Here is a 17,019-nt window from a genome sequence, read left to right on the forward strand (position 1 = left end):
CAGTGAGCACTGAGCCCACCAGAGGACAGCAGGCCCTCAGGTCACCCTCATGTAGTCTGTTTGTGATTGTTTGGTCAGCAACATTTAAACTAGTGACCTAATGGAAGTCATTTTGTAGCTCTCACAGTGCTCATCCTGTTCCTCCTAGCGTAAAGGAGCAGATATCGGTCCTGCTGATGGATTAAGGACCTTCTATGGCCCTGTCCAGCTCCCCTACAGTAACTGCCTGTGTGTTCCTGAGACACAACAAACCTTCTGACAATGGCACGTATTGATGTGCCATCCTGGAGGAGTTGGACTACCTGTGCAACCTCTGTAGGGTCAGGTATCGTCTCATGCTAGCAGTAGTGACACAGAGACTGGCCAAATGCAAAACTAGTAAAAAACAGAAAAAGTGAAGAGGGAAAAATGTGTCCCCTCCAGCTGCAAATCATTCCTTTGTTGGGGTTTGTCTCATTGTCACACGTCTACTGAACTTGTTGTTCATTTCATTAACACCAAAGCAACTGAAACTCATTAACAAGCCCCTCTGACACTTAAATGACCAGAACAACATCCCAGAGATTTAACTGACTGGATGGTATACTCTCATTAAAGTGTCCCTTTAATTTTTTGAGTAGTCTATAACTGATATGGAACATGATTAAGAAAGAAAAAAAAATGCATAAATCAATCAGGAAACTTAAATGAACTATCTGACGTTTTCAAAAGCACTACCTGGCTACTTCATGGTTGTCCAGGTTAATCTCAGACGTCTTGGTTATTTGCTCAGAGCGAGACCTGTAGCCCATCTCATGGTACAGGAACTTCCTCGCTGCCTCAAGTTCCTCCTGGATTTAAAGAAAAAAAAAAAGTGAGCCCACACTAATCAGCAGAGTCATTTTCTCCTTAATCAGAACAAACAGATTCACACATACACCCTCTGTAACTCAGGTTATAACATTAAATGAGGCATCTAATGTCTAATGAGGTCACTACAATGTGTGTCAACGGCTAAAATGTTTCTTTTTCTCCAGCTTGCTACATGTCACTCATACAAGCTGCTGTCTCAAAATGCACAGCTCGATATTAGTTTACCTGATTCATCAGATCTTTTAGCTCTAAACAAACCTCAAAACACTGGAAAACATCTGGTTTTCCAAAACTCAAAATAACATCTTCAAAAGTCTCTTTGTGTCTGACCACCACATCAAATCTAAAGAAAGTCTGTCGCTGTCACATGACAGTGACAGTGAGGAGAAATTATTTATTATGGCTGCACAACTTCCACCCATCCTACAAGTGAGACTCTCTAATCTGTGTTTTCTAATCTGTGTTTTCTAACTCCTGGGCCCTGTTTCAGGAAGCCGGTTTAGTGCAAACTCTGAGTAAGTATACCCTGAGTTAACGAAAACTCTGGGTTTTCGGTTTCACAAAGCGAGTTTAGATTAATTCTGAGTGAGTTACTATGACGACACACTCCGTGAAGCTAACCTGCCCCCTAGCAGGTTTACTTCAACTAACCCTGACGTTCTCCGCCTCTTTGTCGGAAACCTGACTGTAGGAAGTGTCAGACATGGCGTGCCCCTTCCTTGAAGAGCCAGTAGATGTTGAAGCCCAAATTCTCCGCAGAGCTCTCCGCCGGGAGAGAGTGATTAGAGCGCGTTTGGACATTTTATCATTTCCTGATGATTTCCTGTGTGAACGTTACCGTTTTTCAGCACAATCTATAATTTATTTGAATAACATCCTCAGGCCTAATATTGCTCATGTGACACATCGCGGACATGCTCTCAGTTCTGTACATATTATTTGTATTGCACTTCGGTTTTTTGCAAACGGGAGCTTTCTGTATAATATTGGTGACGCTGAGCACGTTTCCAAGGCTACCGTCTGTCGGGCAGTCAGGAATGTTACAGTTGCACTGAAACGTCTCCTGTACTGGTTTGTGGTGTTCCCCGGTCATAGACCCACAAGATTTATCAAAGAGGGATGCCACAAAATTGCAGGTATCAGGATGAACAAAACTTAATTCATGATGTGGTGATATTTGAACTACTACTTAAATTTTACATTTATTCTCACGGTTCCCAGGCGTGAGTGGCTGTATAGATGGCACTCACATTCCAATCATTGCTCCTTCAGTAAATGAAGGAGACTATGTGAACAGGAAGTCTTTCCACAGCATTAATGTACAGGTACATAGTTCCCTGTAGCATGTCAAACTAACAAATTATTTCATTATAGTAATGGATGCTAATTTGTGTTCTCTGCACTGTGAAGATCATATGTGATGCTGCCAACATTATCACAAATGTGGAAGCCAAGTGGCCAGGCTCTGTGAGTGGTGGTGGTGGAGGACCCCCACCTGTTTTTCGGGCCTCCGCTTTTTTTCTGTTGGCTATAACGGGTCACATTTGAGCATACAGAGTAAGCAAATATGTACTTGTAATGTGCTCAGATAATTTCAATAAGTGCTTACAGAGGGGAAATTAATGTAGCCTCTAACTGCAATTGATTTACATCGGACAAACAGACCAAGCACTATGGCTCATAATACAAACCTCACCTGGTTGAACTATATTTTTATATTTCATTTTTACTTGCTGCCAGGAACGTTTGGGGCCTGTTGGGTTGCACCTGCGCACACGTCACATCACAAAATAAAATGTATAAAATAAAAAATGAAATATAATAAATAACGTGTTAAATGGGTGGAAATCCCTAGATCAATGTTTAAATTAACACTCACGCATTGACTCTGTCGGCTATTTTTTGCCATGCATGCTCCCTTTCTTTTGCAGCTGAGGCTGTGTTACTTTTTTTCTGCAAAATTTGCATGTTATCGGCATATGCTGCCATCAGAATTTCGGCCTCAAGCGCTGTAAAATACATTGACCGCGCCTTCTTTCCCTCCGTCTCCATGGTGACTCGCTTAATCTGTGCTCCACTAATCAGGGCTTTATGTATCCTCGTGCGCGCGCTTAATTTGGGGTTAAAGCAACTCCGCGTTGACTGCACTAATTGTTATCAGCCTTTCTGAAACCGAATATTCCGAGTTGGACAGTTCGGGGTTACTCAACCCTGAGTATCGTTTTTCACTCTGAGTTTTCTAAACCGGCTTCCTGAAATAGGGCCCTGGACTACGCTGATTAAAATCTCTCAATCACAGACAAAGAATTACCAATAACAAATTTTGGGGTGATGTTACAGGTTTTTTTTTTTGGGAAAACTGATCATTGGAGCTGCAGTACTGTGAAAAAGTATCTTCCACCTTCTTGATCAATCAAATCAAACAAATTTAATACTAGAAGTTAGTAAGTCTGAGTAAATACAAACTGCAGCTTTTACATTTATTCCATGAAAAACTGTAATTAAAAAAAGGGATCATCAAGATGTTTTTGGTAAATGTGAGACGAGCATTTGTGATCTTTTTGGTCAGCAGTGGTTTTCTCCTTGAACTCTCCCATGGACGCCGTTTTTGCCCAGTCTCTTTCTTATTGTTGAATCATGAACTCTGACCTTAACTGAGACAAGTGAGTTAGATGTTCTTTTGCGGCCTCTTGGATGAGTCATCGAAGCTCTTGGAGTAATTTTGGTTGGCTGGTCACTCCTGGGAAGCTTCACCACTGTTCCAAGTTTCCTTCAATTGTGGATAATGTCTCTCACTGTGGTTCACTGAAGTTCCTGAGCCTCAGAAATGGCTTTGTAACCTTTTCCAGACTGGTAGATGTCACTGACTTTGTTTCTCAGCTGCTCCTTTAGATCGTGATGTGCTGTGTTGGTGTTTGAGATCTTTTAGCTTCACTTTGTCACACATTTTCTATTTAAGTGATTTCTTGATTCAACACGTCTGGCAGTAATCAGGCCTTAGTGTAGCTGAAGAAACTGAAGTCAGGGTTCCAAAAAATGTGGTTAATACAGTTAATTCATGATGTACTTCTTCATACAGGCCCAGGTGAGTTTGGATAGGGTTTCTCCCTTAATAAATGAAATCTTCATTTAAAAACTGCATTTTTGTATTTACTCTGGTTATCTTTGCCTAACATTAAATTTTGTTTGATGATCTGAAACATTTCAGTGTGACAAATATGCAAAAAAACACAAACAAACAAAAAACCATGAAGAAAGCAGACACTTTTTCACAACAATGTAACTGAAAGCTTTTACACAAGGAAAACCAGAAACCAGATTGTTTGGTGCATGATTAACCGACTTGTTTATGAGCTATTCTCCCACTACTTCTGCTGGTTAACAATAAAGGCCTAAAATAGCTCAACTTTCATGCATGCACAGAGCCTCCTCTATGAAAGAGCAAAGGGTGTGGACATTTCCATTGTACTCTGATCAAAAACGAATCCCTGCCCCGACTTGAGAAACCCACCAGGGATTAAAGCTTTATGCAGAAGCCAGGGGAATAAAACAAGTGTAATCCCATCAGTGCACATCCTTTTAACCTGCAGACATGCACCTCAGGATGCTGGTGACAGTTTTAGAAATAGAGTTAGGTTATGTTTTAACCATAAGCACACTTTCAGTAGTAGATGTGGGCCTTATATTTCCTTTTATTTATGTCTGTGAAGACATTCTCATCCAAGAAGCTTCTCGGATGAGAGGTGAAACGTCTTCAAGCAACTTAAAGAAGTCCAGACGCTTTTCTTTGCAAGCTCCTTTGACTACGATGACCTGGAGGACTGAGAACCTTCACAGACATATTGCCGTGCATATTTTTTTAATAAGCCTCTCTATGTGGACAACAGAGATTCTGTAAATCTAACCATACCAAACGGTGACCTGGTGAATGTTAAAGGGTTAAAAACATCAAGTGTTGTAAAGCCGTACCGTCCTCTTCTCCTGACTCCAGTCCAGTTCTTTGCCCATGATCTGGACGATACGTGGGAGCGCCTCATCAGCCGCCTGCACATTCAGGAAGCCCAGGCGAGTTCGCCGGGCGATGACATCGATGGCGGTGCAGGCGTACTCCTTAATCGCATATAGCACCTGAAAAAGACGAGAAGCTCTCAGACACTCTTCAGACACACAGCTGGAACTTTAACCGTTTACACAACAGTCCCACTTTACCTCGCTCTCGATGTACGGGAATTCAGACACCAATCTTTTCCCGACGATCGGCCATCTCTGCCCGGTGACCTGAGCCATTTTGGCAACGTCGAATGCCCTTCCCCCATACGTGGAGGCCAGGTGTTGAGCGACCTGTGCCAGAGAAAGATATAAATACTTACTTAAATACATAGATTTTATATTAATTTATGTTAATAATAATGCTAATCAGAGGTTTTCTGCCCTGAAAACATGTTTAGGAATTTATACCAAAGCAAAATCACCAGGACTGTGATAAAACACCATTACTCAAATACTCAAACAATTATCAAAGGTCATAAATTACAGGGACATGCATAAACAGTAAGGTGAAACTAAAGCAAAAAGACTGCCTGAATTTGTGTAGTCAACCCACAAACACACAATTTAAACTGTGTTAATAACAGTATTAAATTATTGGATAATCAGAAGCACTTATTAGAAGTTTATTGACTGTTTAGTTACATCGAAACATGTGACCCACCTGTTATTCACTGATAAAACTTTTATTAAAATGAATACATTATTCACTCATTAGGAACTTTTTTTTGTTTTGTTTTGTTTTTTTCTTACATCTGCTAGAACAAAGTCTCATCATGGTCTATAATTTGATTTTCCTAAATATATCATTTACACTAAACTGCTTTTTATATCTAAACGTTTTTACCATCCTTGTCATAGGAGCTTTTATATAAAGTCATTAGCTGATCTGAGAAATACATAAGCAGCATCAGTAGAAATATTACAAGTCATTTCCTACATGAGGAAAAAAAGACCGACACCTCTTATACTGACTGATTAACTCATTCACTGCCAGCCATTGGCAGTGAATGAGTTAAACCCATTGACTCATTCACTGCCATTGACGGCTATAGACGTCAATGGCAGTGAATGAGTTAATACATTTGTAAACAGAGTTTGACAGTATATCATACTTTCACATGGCTACTCCCGCTGTTTCCCTCCACTGTTAATGGCATATTGCTATAACGGTTAAATAATAGGGGGGGGGGGCTGTGCTAAAATATTTCTATAGAGAAAGATGTTGAACATCCTACTCCAACTTAAGAATTACAGGTGTGACGCCAGCTTATTTGGGTTTTTCCAAATAAGCTGAATTCAGTGTGTGTATAATAAGTGTGTGAATGTATAATTCCTGTTATCCCTCCTACAACATATAAGTCCATTATTCTGAAAATCTATTTGCTCTTGGTTAGTTTTTCCCAGCTGCCAGTGAAATAATGAGCAATAATGGCACAAGTCTGAATAAGTAAATAGATACATTTAAAAATAAATGTACAAAATGAATGTTTGAATGTAGACAGAGAAATAAATCCAAGTTAAAATACAGAAATAATTAGATAGCTACATAAATTCATGTGGAGAAATAATATACAAATGCAAAAACAGAACAATTAATTAATTAATATCTACTACCTAAATAACTTTCAAATAATGACCGAGTATAAATGAAGATAAATGTAAAAATAAATAAATCATTAAGTAAATGTTGAAGTATATATGATGCAAAATAGAGAATTAATTAGATTAATGTAAAACTATGGAAATTGATTTGCAGAACTAAAAACATAATATAAAAACTGAGTGAATACACTAAATAAATACATTATATAGATTAAATACATTAAATTTATCTATAAATTAATGTTGTAAACTAAAACTAAACTAAATAACTGTAGTAAAACTGAGCATAAATACATAAATAAATACATGAATTGTGAAATACAAAAAAAATATAGAAAATGTAGAATAAAAATATCAAATGTAGAAAAACAGCTGTAGCCTTAATTAAAATTTGAATAGTATGTATAGAAATTATTTTTCAATTCCCTCCCCGAATAAATGTTTGTATTTACTTAATTTATTGATTAATTTATTTAGAATTATTTAGTTTTCTGTCCTCTTTAACAGCATGTTTTTAAAAAAGGTCAGAAAATAACTGTTAGATTAACTGTTAAATTGTCTGTTGTGTTTAACCAACAGCCCAAAAAACATAGTTTTAATACAAAATTAGAAAAACACCCTGATATTAACAGACTCAGCACTGTCCATCAATCAAATATTCCACTTTTAAACTGAAGACTGATTTTAACAGACGTTACACACAATTAAAGAGTTAAACAATAAAAAGCTTCTGCTTTTAAACGCATGTTTAAGTCCTTTCACTACAGTTTAAATTATGTAAACTTGCAGCTGCTGGTATTCAGATGATCGATTTCACCTCTTCTGAGTTAAACGACAAACGATAACGCCGCTTTGTCAATGAGGTGTCACATGTTTACAGAACACAACAGGTTATTTGCTATTCAGATCGTTGGCCTGCTGATCGTGTGAAAGGGCAAACGCTGTCCAAATACCAACAGTGACCTTTTAGGAATATTTCAGAGAACAACCAGAACAACCAGAGCTGAGGCCCCTAATGAGGAGTACGTTTACTGCAGGCACTCAGCGCAGGACTCCTTTTTCCTTATGAAACTATGTTCTACTGCGCTTAATGAAAACGAGCAGGCTAATTATCAGAAAGACGCTGCAAAGCTGATGTGAGTCGATGTGCCTTTCCTTAATGCCACTGGTAAATTGGACAGCACACAGTGCGTTCTAACGCGTGTCCAGTCTTTTGTGTAGTGGAAATGTCAGCTTTGTTACAGCAGCAGCTTTAATGTCAGCATCTGGTGGAGAAGACACCGAATGTGTCTGCGAGAGCTGCGGTTACAGCTCGGTTTGTACACGGCTGTGTCAGCCAGTGTGTACAGTAGCTACGCACTCCCAAACTTTTCTTAATGAAGCAGTAATCTCATTGATTGGTCTGAAAACAAACCTGGAAGATGTGGCTTTAAATATAAACCGTCATTTATCTCAGTGGCAGAGAGATCCAGACTTTCACATTAAAGTCAGACACTTATTTGTACACTCACCAGCCACTTCATTAGGTATACTTTTTTAACTGCTCATTAACACAAACATCCAGTCTGCCAATTACATGGAGGCAACTGAGTGTATTTAGGAATCTGGACATTATCAAGATGATGAGCTACGTTCAAAAAGCATCAGAAAGAGGAAGAAGACGGTGATTTAAGCAACTTTAAACAATGCAGGGTTGATGGACTGTGTATTTCAGAAGCTGCTGATATGCTGGGAGTTTCCCCACACGACCATCTCTAGAGTTCTAGAACAATCTGAAAAAGAGAAAATAGTCTGTGAGCTTCACTAATCTGGGTGAAAACGATGCTAGAGGTCAGAGGAGAATGCTCAGCCCGCTTCGAGCTGATAGGAAGACAACAGTAACGCAAATAACCACTTGTTACAACCAAGGTATGCAGAGGAGTGTGTTCTTCTGCTGCTGATGCTGATGCGTCTCATCAGCAGCAGAACGGGTGACACGTCTGTCAACTACAAACAGGAAACTGAGGCTACAGTACACATGAGCTCACTAATTAGACAATCGAAGGCGGGAAAAAGGAACTGGTGAATGTTTCCCTGACCTCTAGTTCTTCCTCTTCCACCAGTACAGCTTCACAAGTTTGACTTTGCCATTTTACCAAACTTTTCAGATAAAAGTCTTTCAGCCTTTTAAATGAAAGCTGTTAATATGAAAACATCAGAGAGTGTTGCATTTTGACAACAATCAGAAGTAGAGCTTCATCGATGAACCAGCTATAATTGTAAAGGACAAAAGACACCTATATATCAATTTAACATTTTCAAGGTTTAGACTGATGCTCAAATGCAAGCTAAGATAAGATAAGATGGTCTATATTAGTCCCACTGTTGGGTAATTCACAATAAACAGATGTAGCATAAGAAGAGATTTGAAGATGTGGTGGTAAATTATGGGGCTTATTTATCAGTTTTTTGCAGCTTGGATCATAAGTTTTCTAAAAGAAGAAACAAAACTGCACATAAAGCATAAAATCATAAGAAACTCAACTCTCCGGTCCACAACGACACACTTCTTTGGCAAGTCTGATAAAATGTACAAGAGAAGGAAACTTTAAATAAAGGCCTAGTATGCTTTGGGGTTAATGTAAGAAAAGGCCACTGTTTGAGAAATTAAGGCTAACATGTATAAAGTATCAAACCTGCCGAGTAGGACTGCTTTAGGCTGCTGGAAGCGACTCGGTAACAGAAGGAAAGCAGAAGCAGAGGAAATGAAAGGAAAAGAGCCATCGATCAGCAGCTGTGCTTAAAAACCTGCTGAGCTTTAATAGTAAACAGTACAGTATTAGGCTTTAATGACCAGCTGCAGTAACGTAACATCTGACCTCTTTCTCCAGGCCGTAGTCCTGCACCAGGCGGATGTAAAGGGTCGGCGTCCACCCCTTGGCTCCCTCCAGCATCAGACCAACAGTCTTGCAGGAGTCAGCTGAGAGGCGGTGGGCCTTAATTGTTGCGTCCAGGGTCTCTTCAGCCATAGATCTGTAGGTGGTCCATTTCCCACCTGAACACCAAAGCTGTGTTTTAAAATCCATCACAGGTACCTCTCATTGAAGATGATCAAACAGATGAAGGCCAGCTCACCAGCGATTGTGACCAGTCCGCTGTCACTGATGCTGACGATGTGGTTCCTGCAGATGGACTGGGTGTCTTTGGAGCTGGGGTCCGTCACTAGGGGACGTATGCCGCTCCACGCTGCCAACACGTCTCCTCGACGCACTGCAGACACAAAAATGTCACACCATGTCATGTTTATTAAAGAAGGAGCCAAAGAGGAGAATATAGAGCTAACAACTCTATATTCAACTGTGGGCCAAGAATGAATCCCTGAGGGACTCCAAGCACAGCAAGATTTGATTTAAGACCCTTAAGAGCAATCTTTCTGACTAGAAACTCGCTGCTCTACCCAAAAAGATGAGATTACGATTACCTACCCTTCCCCAATGCATCACTGAATGCCCAAACCTGTGAGTCAGTAATTAAAAAAAACCTTTAAAACTGCAGATTCAGTCACCATATAAGCATGCGGCTCCATGTGAAGCAGGTAAAAAATAAAAAGCAGGCTACTCAAAAGTTCATCACAAAGCGCTCCTGTACCTTCTACATCAGGGCTGAGATAATTGCGGACCTCCCTCAGGATGAAGTTGATGTCGTCCTCCCCTGGGATTGGGTGGGCTGTCACACTAGTGGGGGTGTCGGTTGTTCCGGCGATGGTCATGTTCTCCCACGGCAGGAAGAAGATGACACGACCATCGCTGGTGGCTGGATCGAGGAGACCCATGTTGTCAGGACTGTGCCAAGGAGAAGGGAAAAAAGGAGGATTTCTTATTATTAAATATACCACTCGTAATAGAAGTAGCAGGAGTCTGTGCGGTTTATTGAAATAAAAAAGGAGAGTGGCGCAAAAAAATTGAGGAAAACAGGAGGAAAAGAAGGAATGGTGGCACTAAAAATGAGGAGATGAGGGCCAACCTGAGCAGGAGACAAATGAACACAGATATGGAAGAGGTAGAGGAGGCACGGGAGTATGTGGGTGGGGGGTAGATAGCAGCAGGAGGAAGATGAGAATAAGTGAGCAGGAGGAAGAAAATTAGGTGGTTGGCATTTCTGTTCAAAGGGCTCGCGCTCCCTCGGGTTTCACTCAATAAGCTTAGCTGAACTTTAAAACCTCCGACTTCAACAAAACCACTCTGCCACTCGGCTGTATCTTAACCGGAGAAGATTGTCCTATGTATGTAGGCGGAGGTCAGATAATAGTTTGGCTAGCTTAGTATTTACACACAGGAATGAGAAAACACAGGAACTACTATACATGTTAATGGAAGAGAAAAAGAAAACAACAGGAACAGCTTTGGTTGTTTTTGGCATTATTATGTCAGACCTGTAGTATCCGGGGATGACGATGTGAACTCCAGCACTGGGCTGGCAGATGTTCGAGGCCTCCTGGTTGTCCATCTTCCTCAGAGCGTCTGTGAACGGTCCGGTGGCGTTGATCACACACTTGGCCCTCACGTCAAATTCCTGCCCTGTGAAGACGAGCGAGACGTTGACAGATTCGATTAAGAGAGACATCAAATACAAAAAATAAGCAAACAATAATGTGGGAGGAACCGTTCACTGGCTTCTTAATGCAAACAGCAGCTTCTTATCACAATTAAATTGAGTTTTTCCTTTTTTATTTCACACCACTGCAGCACCGTCCTGCCTGTGTATATATTATTTGCTATACACATTCATTTCTACTTACATTTACAATAATGCATTTACCCAAAAAAAATCCTTTTAGAAGCCTTCATGGTCATTAAGAACATTACATAACTCAAATAAAAGGAAGCTGTAGATATAGCTGCAGAAAACATCAGAGGCAGAAACAAGAAAAACAGCAACAAGATAATGGGAATTTCCTTTATCAGCTTTGAAGTATTACTAATAACTTATTCATTAATAATCTAATGTAAGGCTTGTAGTTTATAATATAACTGTTATTAATGACCTGAAGCGCTACAGCTGGACACGATGAGACTTTTTTATTTATATTTTAACTTCTCTGTGGACTGCAGTGCACAAATATTTGGCTCTAATTGTTGCACTTTTCTCCTTTGTTTGAGCGCCTCTTAATACAAGCGTCACTGACCCTTTGACACACATTTACAGAAGTGTTTTTTTCCTACGTCTGAGTGCTTTGAACCTAACATTCACATGCTCACACTCCGATGGATGCACAGGGGGAAGACATGACCTGCTCTACCTCCTGAGCCGACGCCACACGCAAATAAAGCAAAAGCCAATTAGACGTGGAATTCAGTTTTTGCAATCATGCGAATGCTTGGCTTCAACTTGTCTGCCATTTTGAACATGTGACACTGTAGTTCTAGATGTTCAGGCAAGGTGGCAAGGTGATACTACTTGCAAATATGTCTTGATGCATGCTCAGCCAACCAGGTAAGTAAATTCTGAAAGACTGAGCCTGAGGACAGTCAAGGAGGCCATTTACGTGAAAAGGTAAAGAACATCTATGAATGGAGGAGGAGCCTTAAGGGTACATCTTTTGCCATCTAACAATGCTGTGATTGCAGCCACTCCCACTGTGAATGGCACTCATGGCCATTGATCTATGGACTTTAATCAGTGGTTGTTGATCAATGGTCATGATAATTTGCATATTAATGATCAAGGAATTGACCTCATAGCCCATTCGTTCATTCAGTGGGCTGGTTTCAGTCATTATGCAAATGTACTGTTTATAAGATTGGAAACCTGCAGTCAGCTGAGACTGAAGAAGTCACTTGGATGAGTGACAAAACGTTTCTCCCACTGAAAACGCCACGTCCAGATGAACAGAATCAACCTTTTAAGAGGTACTTGCAAAGACGTATACAATGTCTTGGACACCAGGAAACTATTGTTAGGAGGACATCGACTTATCTGCAAGCATTTGCCAACTACTCTCCTAGTGGAAGTGATGGAGATCTTTTGCTTTCAAAGTAAAAGTTGCACCTTTTGAAAGGTGTTGGCTGTGTAGATCCAAATTTTACTTTTACTTTGTTTCTGGCTGCCGTTTAATGAGTAGATGGCAAGTGTTTGCACCAACTGCCAGAAACCTCCAGGAACTACTCACCAACTGGTTGTTAGTGCACATTTTTAATGTTCACTATGGTGGATAACTATTGATCAATGTGCGCATGATGTCACACAAGAAACCTGAAAGGTGATGAATGGGTGGGAGAAAAAAAAAAGCAATCCACAGTGAAGGTGAAATTGGGGGTTTCTGATTTTCCCGCTCCCACCATAGGGGGCGTATTTGAGCTCAATATGACATGTTTTTCCAAAAAGCGAGAAGAGTGAACTTAAGTTATTAACCCTGGCTCTATGGTGTTAATGAGAAGTTAAAAGAAAGAGATTAAATGGACATGCCGTTGTTATGGTTACATGGTGGTCTTCAGGTATATAGCAGGTATAGAGCTGACCCTTTCCATCCTCACTTCCAGGGATTTTTCATAAATATATTTAATCCTAATGTTTAAAAAGCTTTTTTAATGTCAGTCTCCATGTAGACTGATGCAACAGTTTGAAGCGGCACAACACAGCTTGGCCTTTTTAAATGATTATTTCATCTTCTCTTTTTATGGTGTTGGAGGAAGTCTAAACCTTCAGGGTCAGGATGATCTTTCTAACCTGTGCTTTAGGAGCTCAGAGACACTTTCGGATGGAAAAAATTAAACTTTAGAGCGCCATCTCGCCGCCCGCATCCCTCACCTGTGATGACGTCCCTGCAGCGGGCACCGCACACCTTCTCTCTGCCGCTCTGTGGGTCCTTTTTCTTCAGCAGGTGAATCACCTCGGTGTAGTTTGCGATGGCGGCGCCGTAGCGGGCGGCACTGAGGGCGATGGCCAGGTTCATACGGGCATCATTGTGCTGACCTGAAGCAGGACAGAAAAGAAGGACATGAACAAGATGGAAGGAAGAGGTAATTTGTGCCTTTTTATTGGCATTTAGCTGGATTTCTCACATGGATAGGAGAATTTGTACCTAGGGGAAGTATTTGAGGAATGCATATATATATAATACAGCAGCCAGCCAGCTCGGCGTAAGTGGATTAGGCCCAACATTTGGTGTGTGTCTGTGACAATAAAGAAGTGTCTGCTGTTGCTGGTGGCAGCGGCAGTAACCAAGGAAGTGGGAGAAATAGCTGCTGCTGCTCACCCGCTCCGACCGGTGACGCCGCCGCCGCTGCTGCTCTGCGGTCTACACCGCCGGGAGAGAAGGTCATATTTCGAAATGTCACGGGCGTGATTGTTCCAGACGGCATAATTGGAGAAAAGACGACCCACCCCTCCCCCTCCTCCCCATCACCCTGGCCCCCAGCCCCCACCCCTTCAGAGCAGATGATGGGAGGATGGTGAGGAGGTGAAAATCAAACATATGCTGCTCTGCACCAGGAAAACGCTCTTCCATTTTCTCAGTCTGCAGGCAGGAACCTCCGATCACTTAAGAGTAAAAGTATTTTAAATGGATAAATAAAACTTCAGGTAAGCGCTCCTTACTGTGCTGAAGAAATAAACGGATATTAATGGATATCGTATTTTATTTCATAGTAAAAATATGATAAAGACAAACATCAGCAACCTGTAAGTGGTGTCATTTCTCCAATTAAAAAAAAACAAAAAAAAAAAAAACAGCCTGTTGTGAGTGAACACAACGAGCCCATACTCAGCGAAGCCAGCAGTAGAAAACACATCACCCGCAGATACGCCGTTGTTATTTTCGGCGGCGGAACAGAAAGGACGCCAGAGGCACAAGGCTCCTCACACTCAGCTGGACGCTCAGCATATGTTTGGTTCTCCTTCGTGGTGAAAAGGCAAACACGCAACCTTTAGCGCCGCGGGGGTAGAGGGGGCATCCTACCAGTCTGTCAACACATTTTGTTCGGCACCAGTGGAGATGTGAAGGCCTCGGGCAGAGCTGCATCCGAGGCCTGCATTCTCTAATCTGCTGTTTGGCTTAATGATACCATCCCTACATGTTTCCTGAAGTATATTTCAGATTTGCACTATTTGTGTTTAAATGTGAATAAAAGAGAAAGTTGGTCGTAAACTTTACCTGATTTAAATTCTTAGCATAAAGTATGTTTTTATGTAAAGAATAAATTGTTTTTTGCTTCTTTGTCTGTACTCGTACAGGTTTTGAACAGCACAGCTAAAAATATGTCTATGAACTGAAGAAAGACAGATTGTATTTTAAAGGCGTTTAATTTTTACTACTGCTGTGTTTAGTAGTTTACTCACACTGGCATCAATCTCATAGTAATTTGGGGCTTTTAAGGATTTCATTGAACTGTTTAAAACAAGAACTGGAAGTACAAGCTTGATGTTATTTAGGATTTCTTCTAATCAACACAAGGTCAAAAATAAACACGCAGTTCAAATACATCCACCCAACTGTGTCCGAGTTTCAACAATCTAGCTGTTGGTTCCCGGTGAAGTTGAAGAAATTCCTTCTTTATTATTCCAACCAATTTGTGCAGTGTACCAGTACCACTGGCAGCAAAACAGCCCCAGAGCATGATGTTACCACCACCATGCTTGACAGCTGGTATGTTGTTCTTAGGTTTGAAAGCCTCATCTTTACTCCTCCAAACCTACATCTTGTCGTTGTGGTGAAATGGCTCAATATTTGCTTTGTCTGACCATAAAACTTTTTGGCTTATCCATGTGGGCTGCTGCAGATTTCAGTTGGGCTTGAAGGTGTTGATTTTGGAGCAGGGGCTTCTTTCTTGGTTAGCACCCTCTCAGTTCATGGTGATATAAAACTCACTTCCAAGAGTTTTCATTCAACAGTTTTTCATGGCAGGCTTGAGCCTTGGTGGTTTCTGGGTTATTCTTTAACATCCTAACCGATTTCCTGTCATCTGAGGGTGGCAGTTTGGGTCTTCTTACAGGACTCGGCAAAGTGGTGACAAATCTGAATAGTTTGTACTCATGTAAAAATGTTTGAACTGATGAGCCTGGAATCTGCGTTTGTTTAGAAATGACTTCAAGAGACTTTCACAGGTGGTGTAAATCTACATTTGTCCTTCTTAGATCTTCACTGAGTTCTTTAGACTTTCACTTTGTTCTCAGCACTGGTCAATAAGTGCTGTCAAAACTCTTCTGCACCACTTATTAAAATATTTAAATGAGTTGTTCAATGTGCACCCAAATCGTGTTTTTTAAAGCCATTAAAATGTGTGCTGTACAATCATTCCACCCTGATAATGGAACAGTTCAAATAAATAAATAAAAGCCTAAAGTTTTCCACAACATTCATGTCAATTATGAGTGGATACAAACTTCTAATCACAACTAACCGAGCAAAACTAAAACTAAAACTAAAAGTTTTGAAAGTGCTGCAGTTTTTTAGATTTGTGGGCATGAAACTCTTTTTGCCAAAATATTACCGCTGGGCTCACATACCATTTGTGATTTCATGCTCACTCGGTGGCAAATAGACATGTACTAGCTAGCTATCATTTAACGTACTACTCTTGGTAACAGCTAAGATATCAACTGTTAACTAAAGCTTGACGCTGGTAAAAGTTTCAGAAATGCTAAACATTGAAAAGTCAGCGACACCAAACTGAACTTAAAGCAACAGAACATGTTAGAAACCGAGAGGCTACGACTAAATCTACAGGTTAGGGTCACTGATGGCTCTATGAGATGACTCCCAAAGCTCTCACTCAACTTCTCCTCCTTCCAGGCCAAAAAAATTCAAAAATAAAATCTATAATCTATAATCTCACTTTTTGCCATTGCTATTAGTCCTCTCTTATTCTTTCTACAAGCTACCAGCCAATTTCTTCCTACTCACATGAATACAAAGAGTACATGAACGGTCAGTGTTGAATGTGTTAACAGGTGTATTTTCGGAACCTTTGTCTGAATAATTTTGTAAAATACAGAAGATTTATCAGGTCGGGTCAGAGTTAAATTGCACATGATTATGTGAGTGTAGGTTCTCAGTCATTGTGGTCATGGTAGTCTTAAGAGTTGGTGACTGGACATCTTTGGGTGTTTTGAAGATCTTTTACTTTAGAGCTAAAGAAACCTCTTGGAAAAAAATGAAAGCAATCCTGTCGCCTTCTTTTCAAGCTCTTAAGACTACTAAATGAGTACTTCAAATAGCCTTTCAGCGGCTCCTAGTGTAGACAGCCATCAACAGATTCAATTCACAGAAAACTTAAACATGTTGTTCTGCAGCTACTGCAAGCTTTTTGTAGGTTTTGTTTCAGCAAATATACAACCAGAAAGAAAGAAATACTATATTTAGTTATATACATCACACCTGTGTTTTTGCATTTGACAATTTAATATGAGCTATTTAGACGCCTACGAGGGTTAGATATCCTGTTTTTCATAAGCAGAAAAGGTCAGTCCAAATAACATATTTTTTCATTCCCTCCTATCTGTTTAGTCATCTCGTGAATGCTCACGTTGATGTTTCAA

General features: G+C 40.4%; 1 protein-coding gene across 2 annotated transcripts in view; it reads right to left on the reverse strand.

Annotated features, from left to right (window-relative positions):
* The window catches only part of LOC147301968 (glycerol-3-phosphate dehydrogenase, mitochondrial-like), a 38,077-nt gene that overhangs the window by 6,880 nt on the left and 14,178 nt on the right, over nt 1-17,019 (reverse strand). For both annotated transcript variants that reach the window (XM_086284730.1, XM_086284731.1), the window contains 8 exons: nt 13,291-13,455; nt 10,916-11,060; nt 10,132-10,325; nt 9,619-9,753; nt 9,363-9,538; nt 5,062-5,193; nt 4,822-4,980; nt 718-830 (listed from right to left, as the gene is read on the reverse strand). In XM_086284730.1, the coding sequence (XP_086140856.1) occupies nt 718-830; nt 4,822-4,980; nt 5,062-5,193; nt 9,363-9,538; nt 9,619-9,753; nt 10,132-10,325; nt 10,916-11,060; nt 13,291-13,455 (1,219 nt within the window). The remainder of the gene's footprint in view (nt 1-717; nt 831-4,821; nt 4,981-5,061; nt 5,194-9,362; nt 9,539-9,618; nt 9,754-10,131; nt 10,326-10,915; nt 11,061-13,290; nt 13,456-17,019) is intronic.

Source organism: Aulonocara sp. 'chitande type north' Nkhata Bay, linkage group LG23, assembly GCF_057382095.1.
Source record: "Aulonocara sp. 'chitande type north' Nkhata Bay isolate Kocher_YH1m ecotype deep benthic linkage group LG23, A_spYH_male_GT1.1, whole genome shotgun sequence".
In the NCBI taxonomy this organism is placed as follows: domain Eukaryota; kingdom Metazoa; phylum Chordata; class Actinopteri; order Cichliformes; family Cichlidae; genus Aulonocara; species Aulonocara sp. 'chitande type north' Nkhata Bay.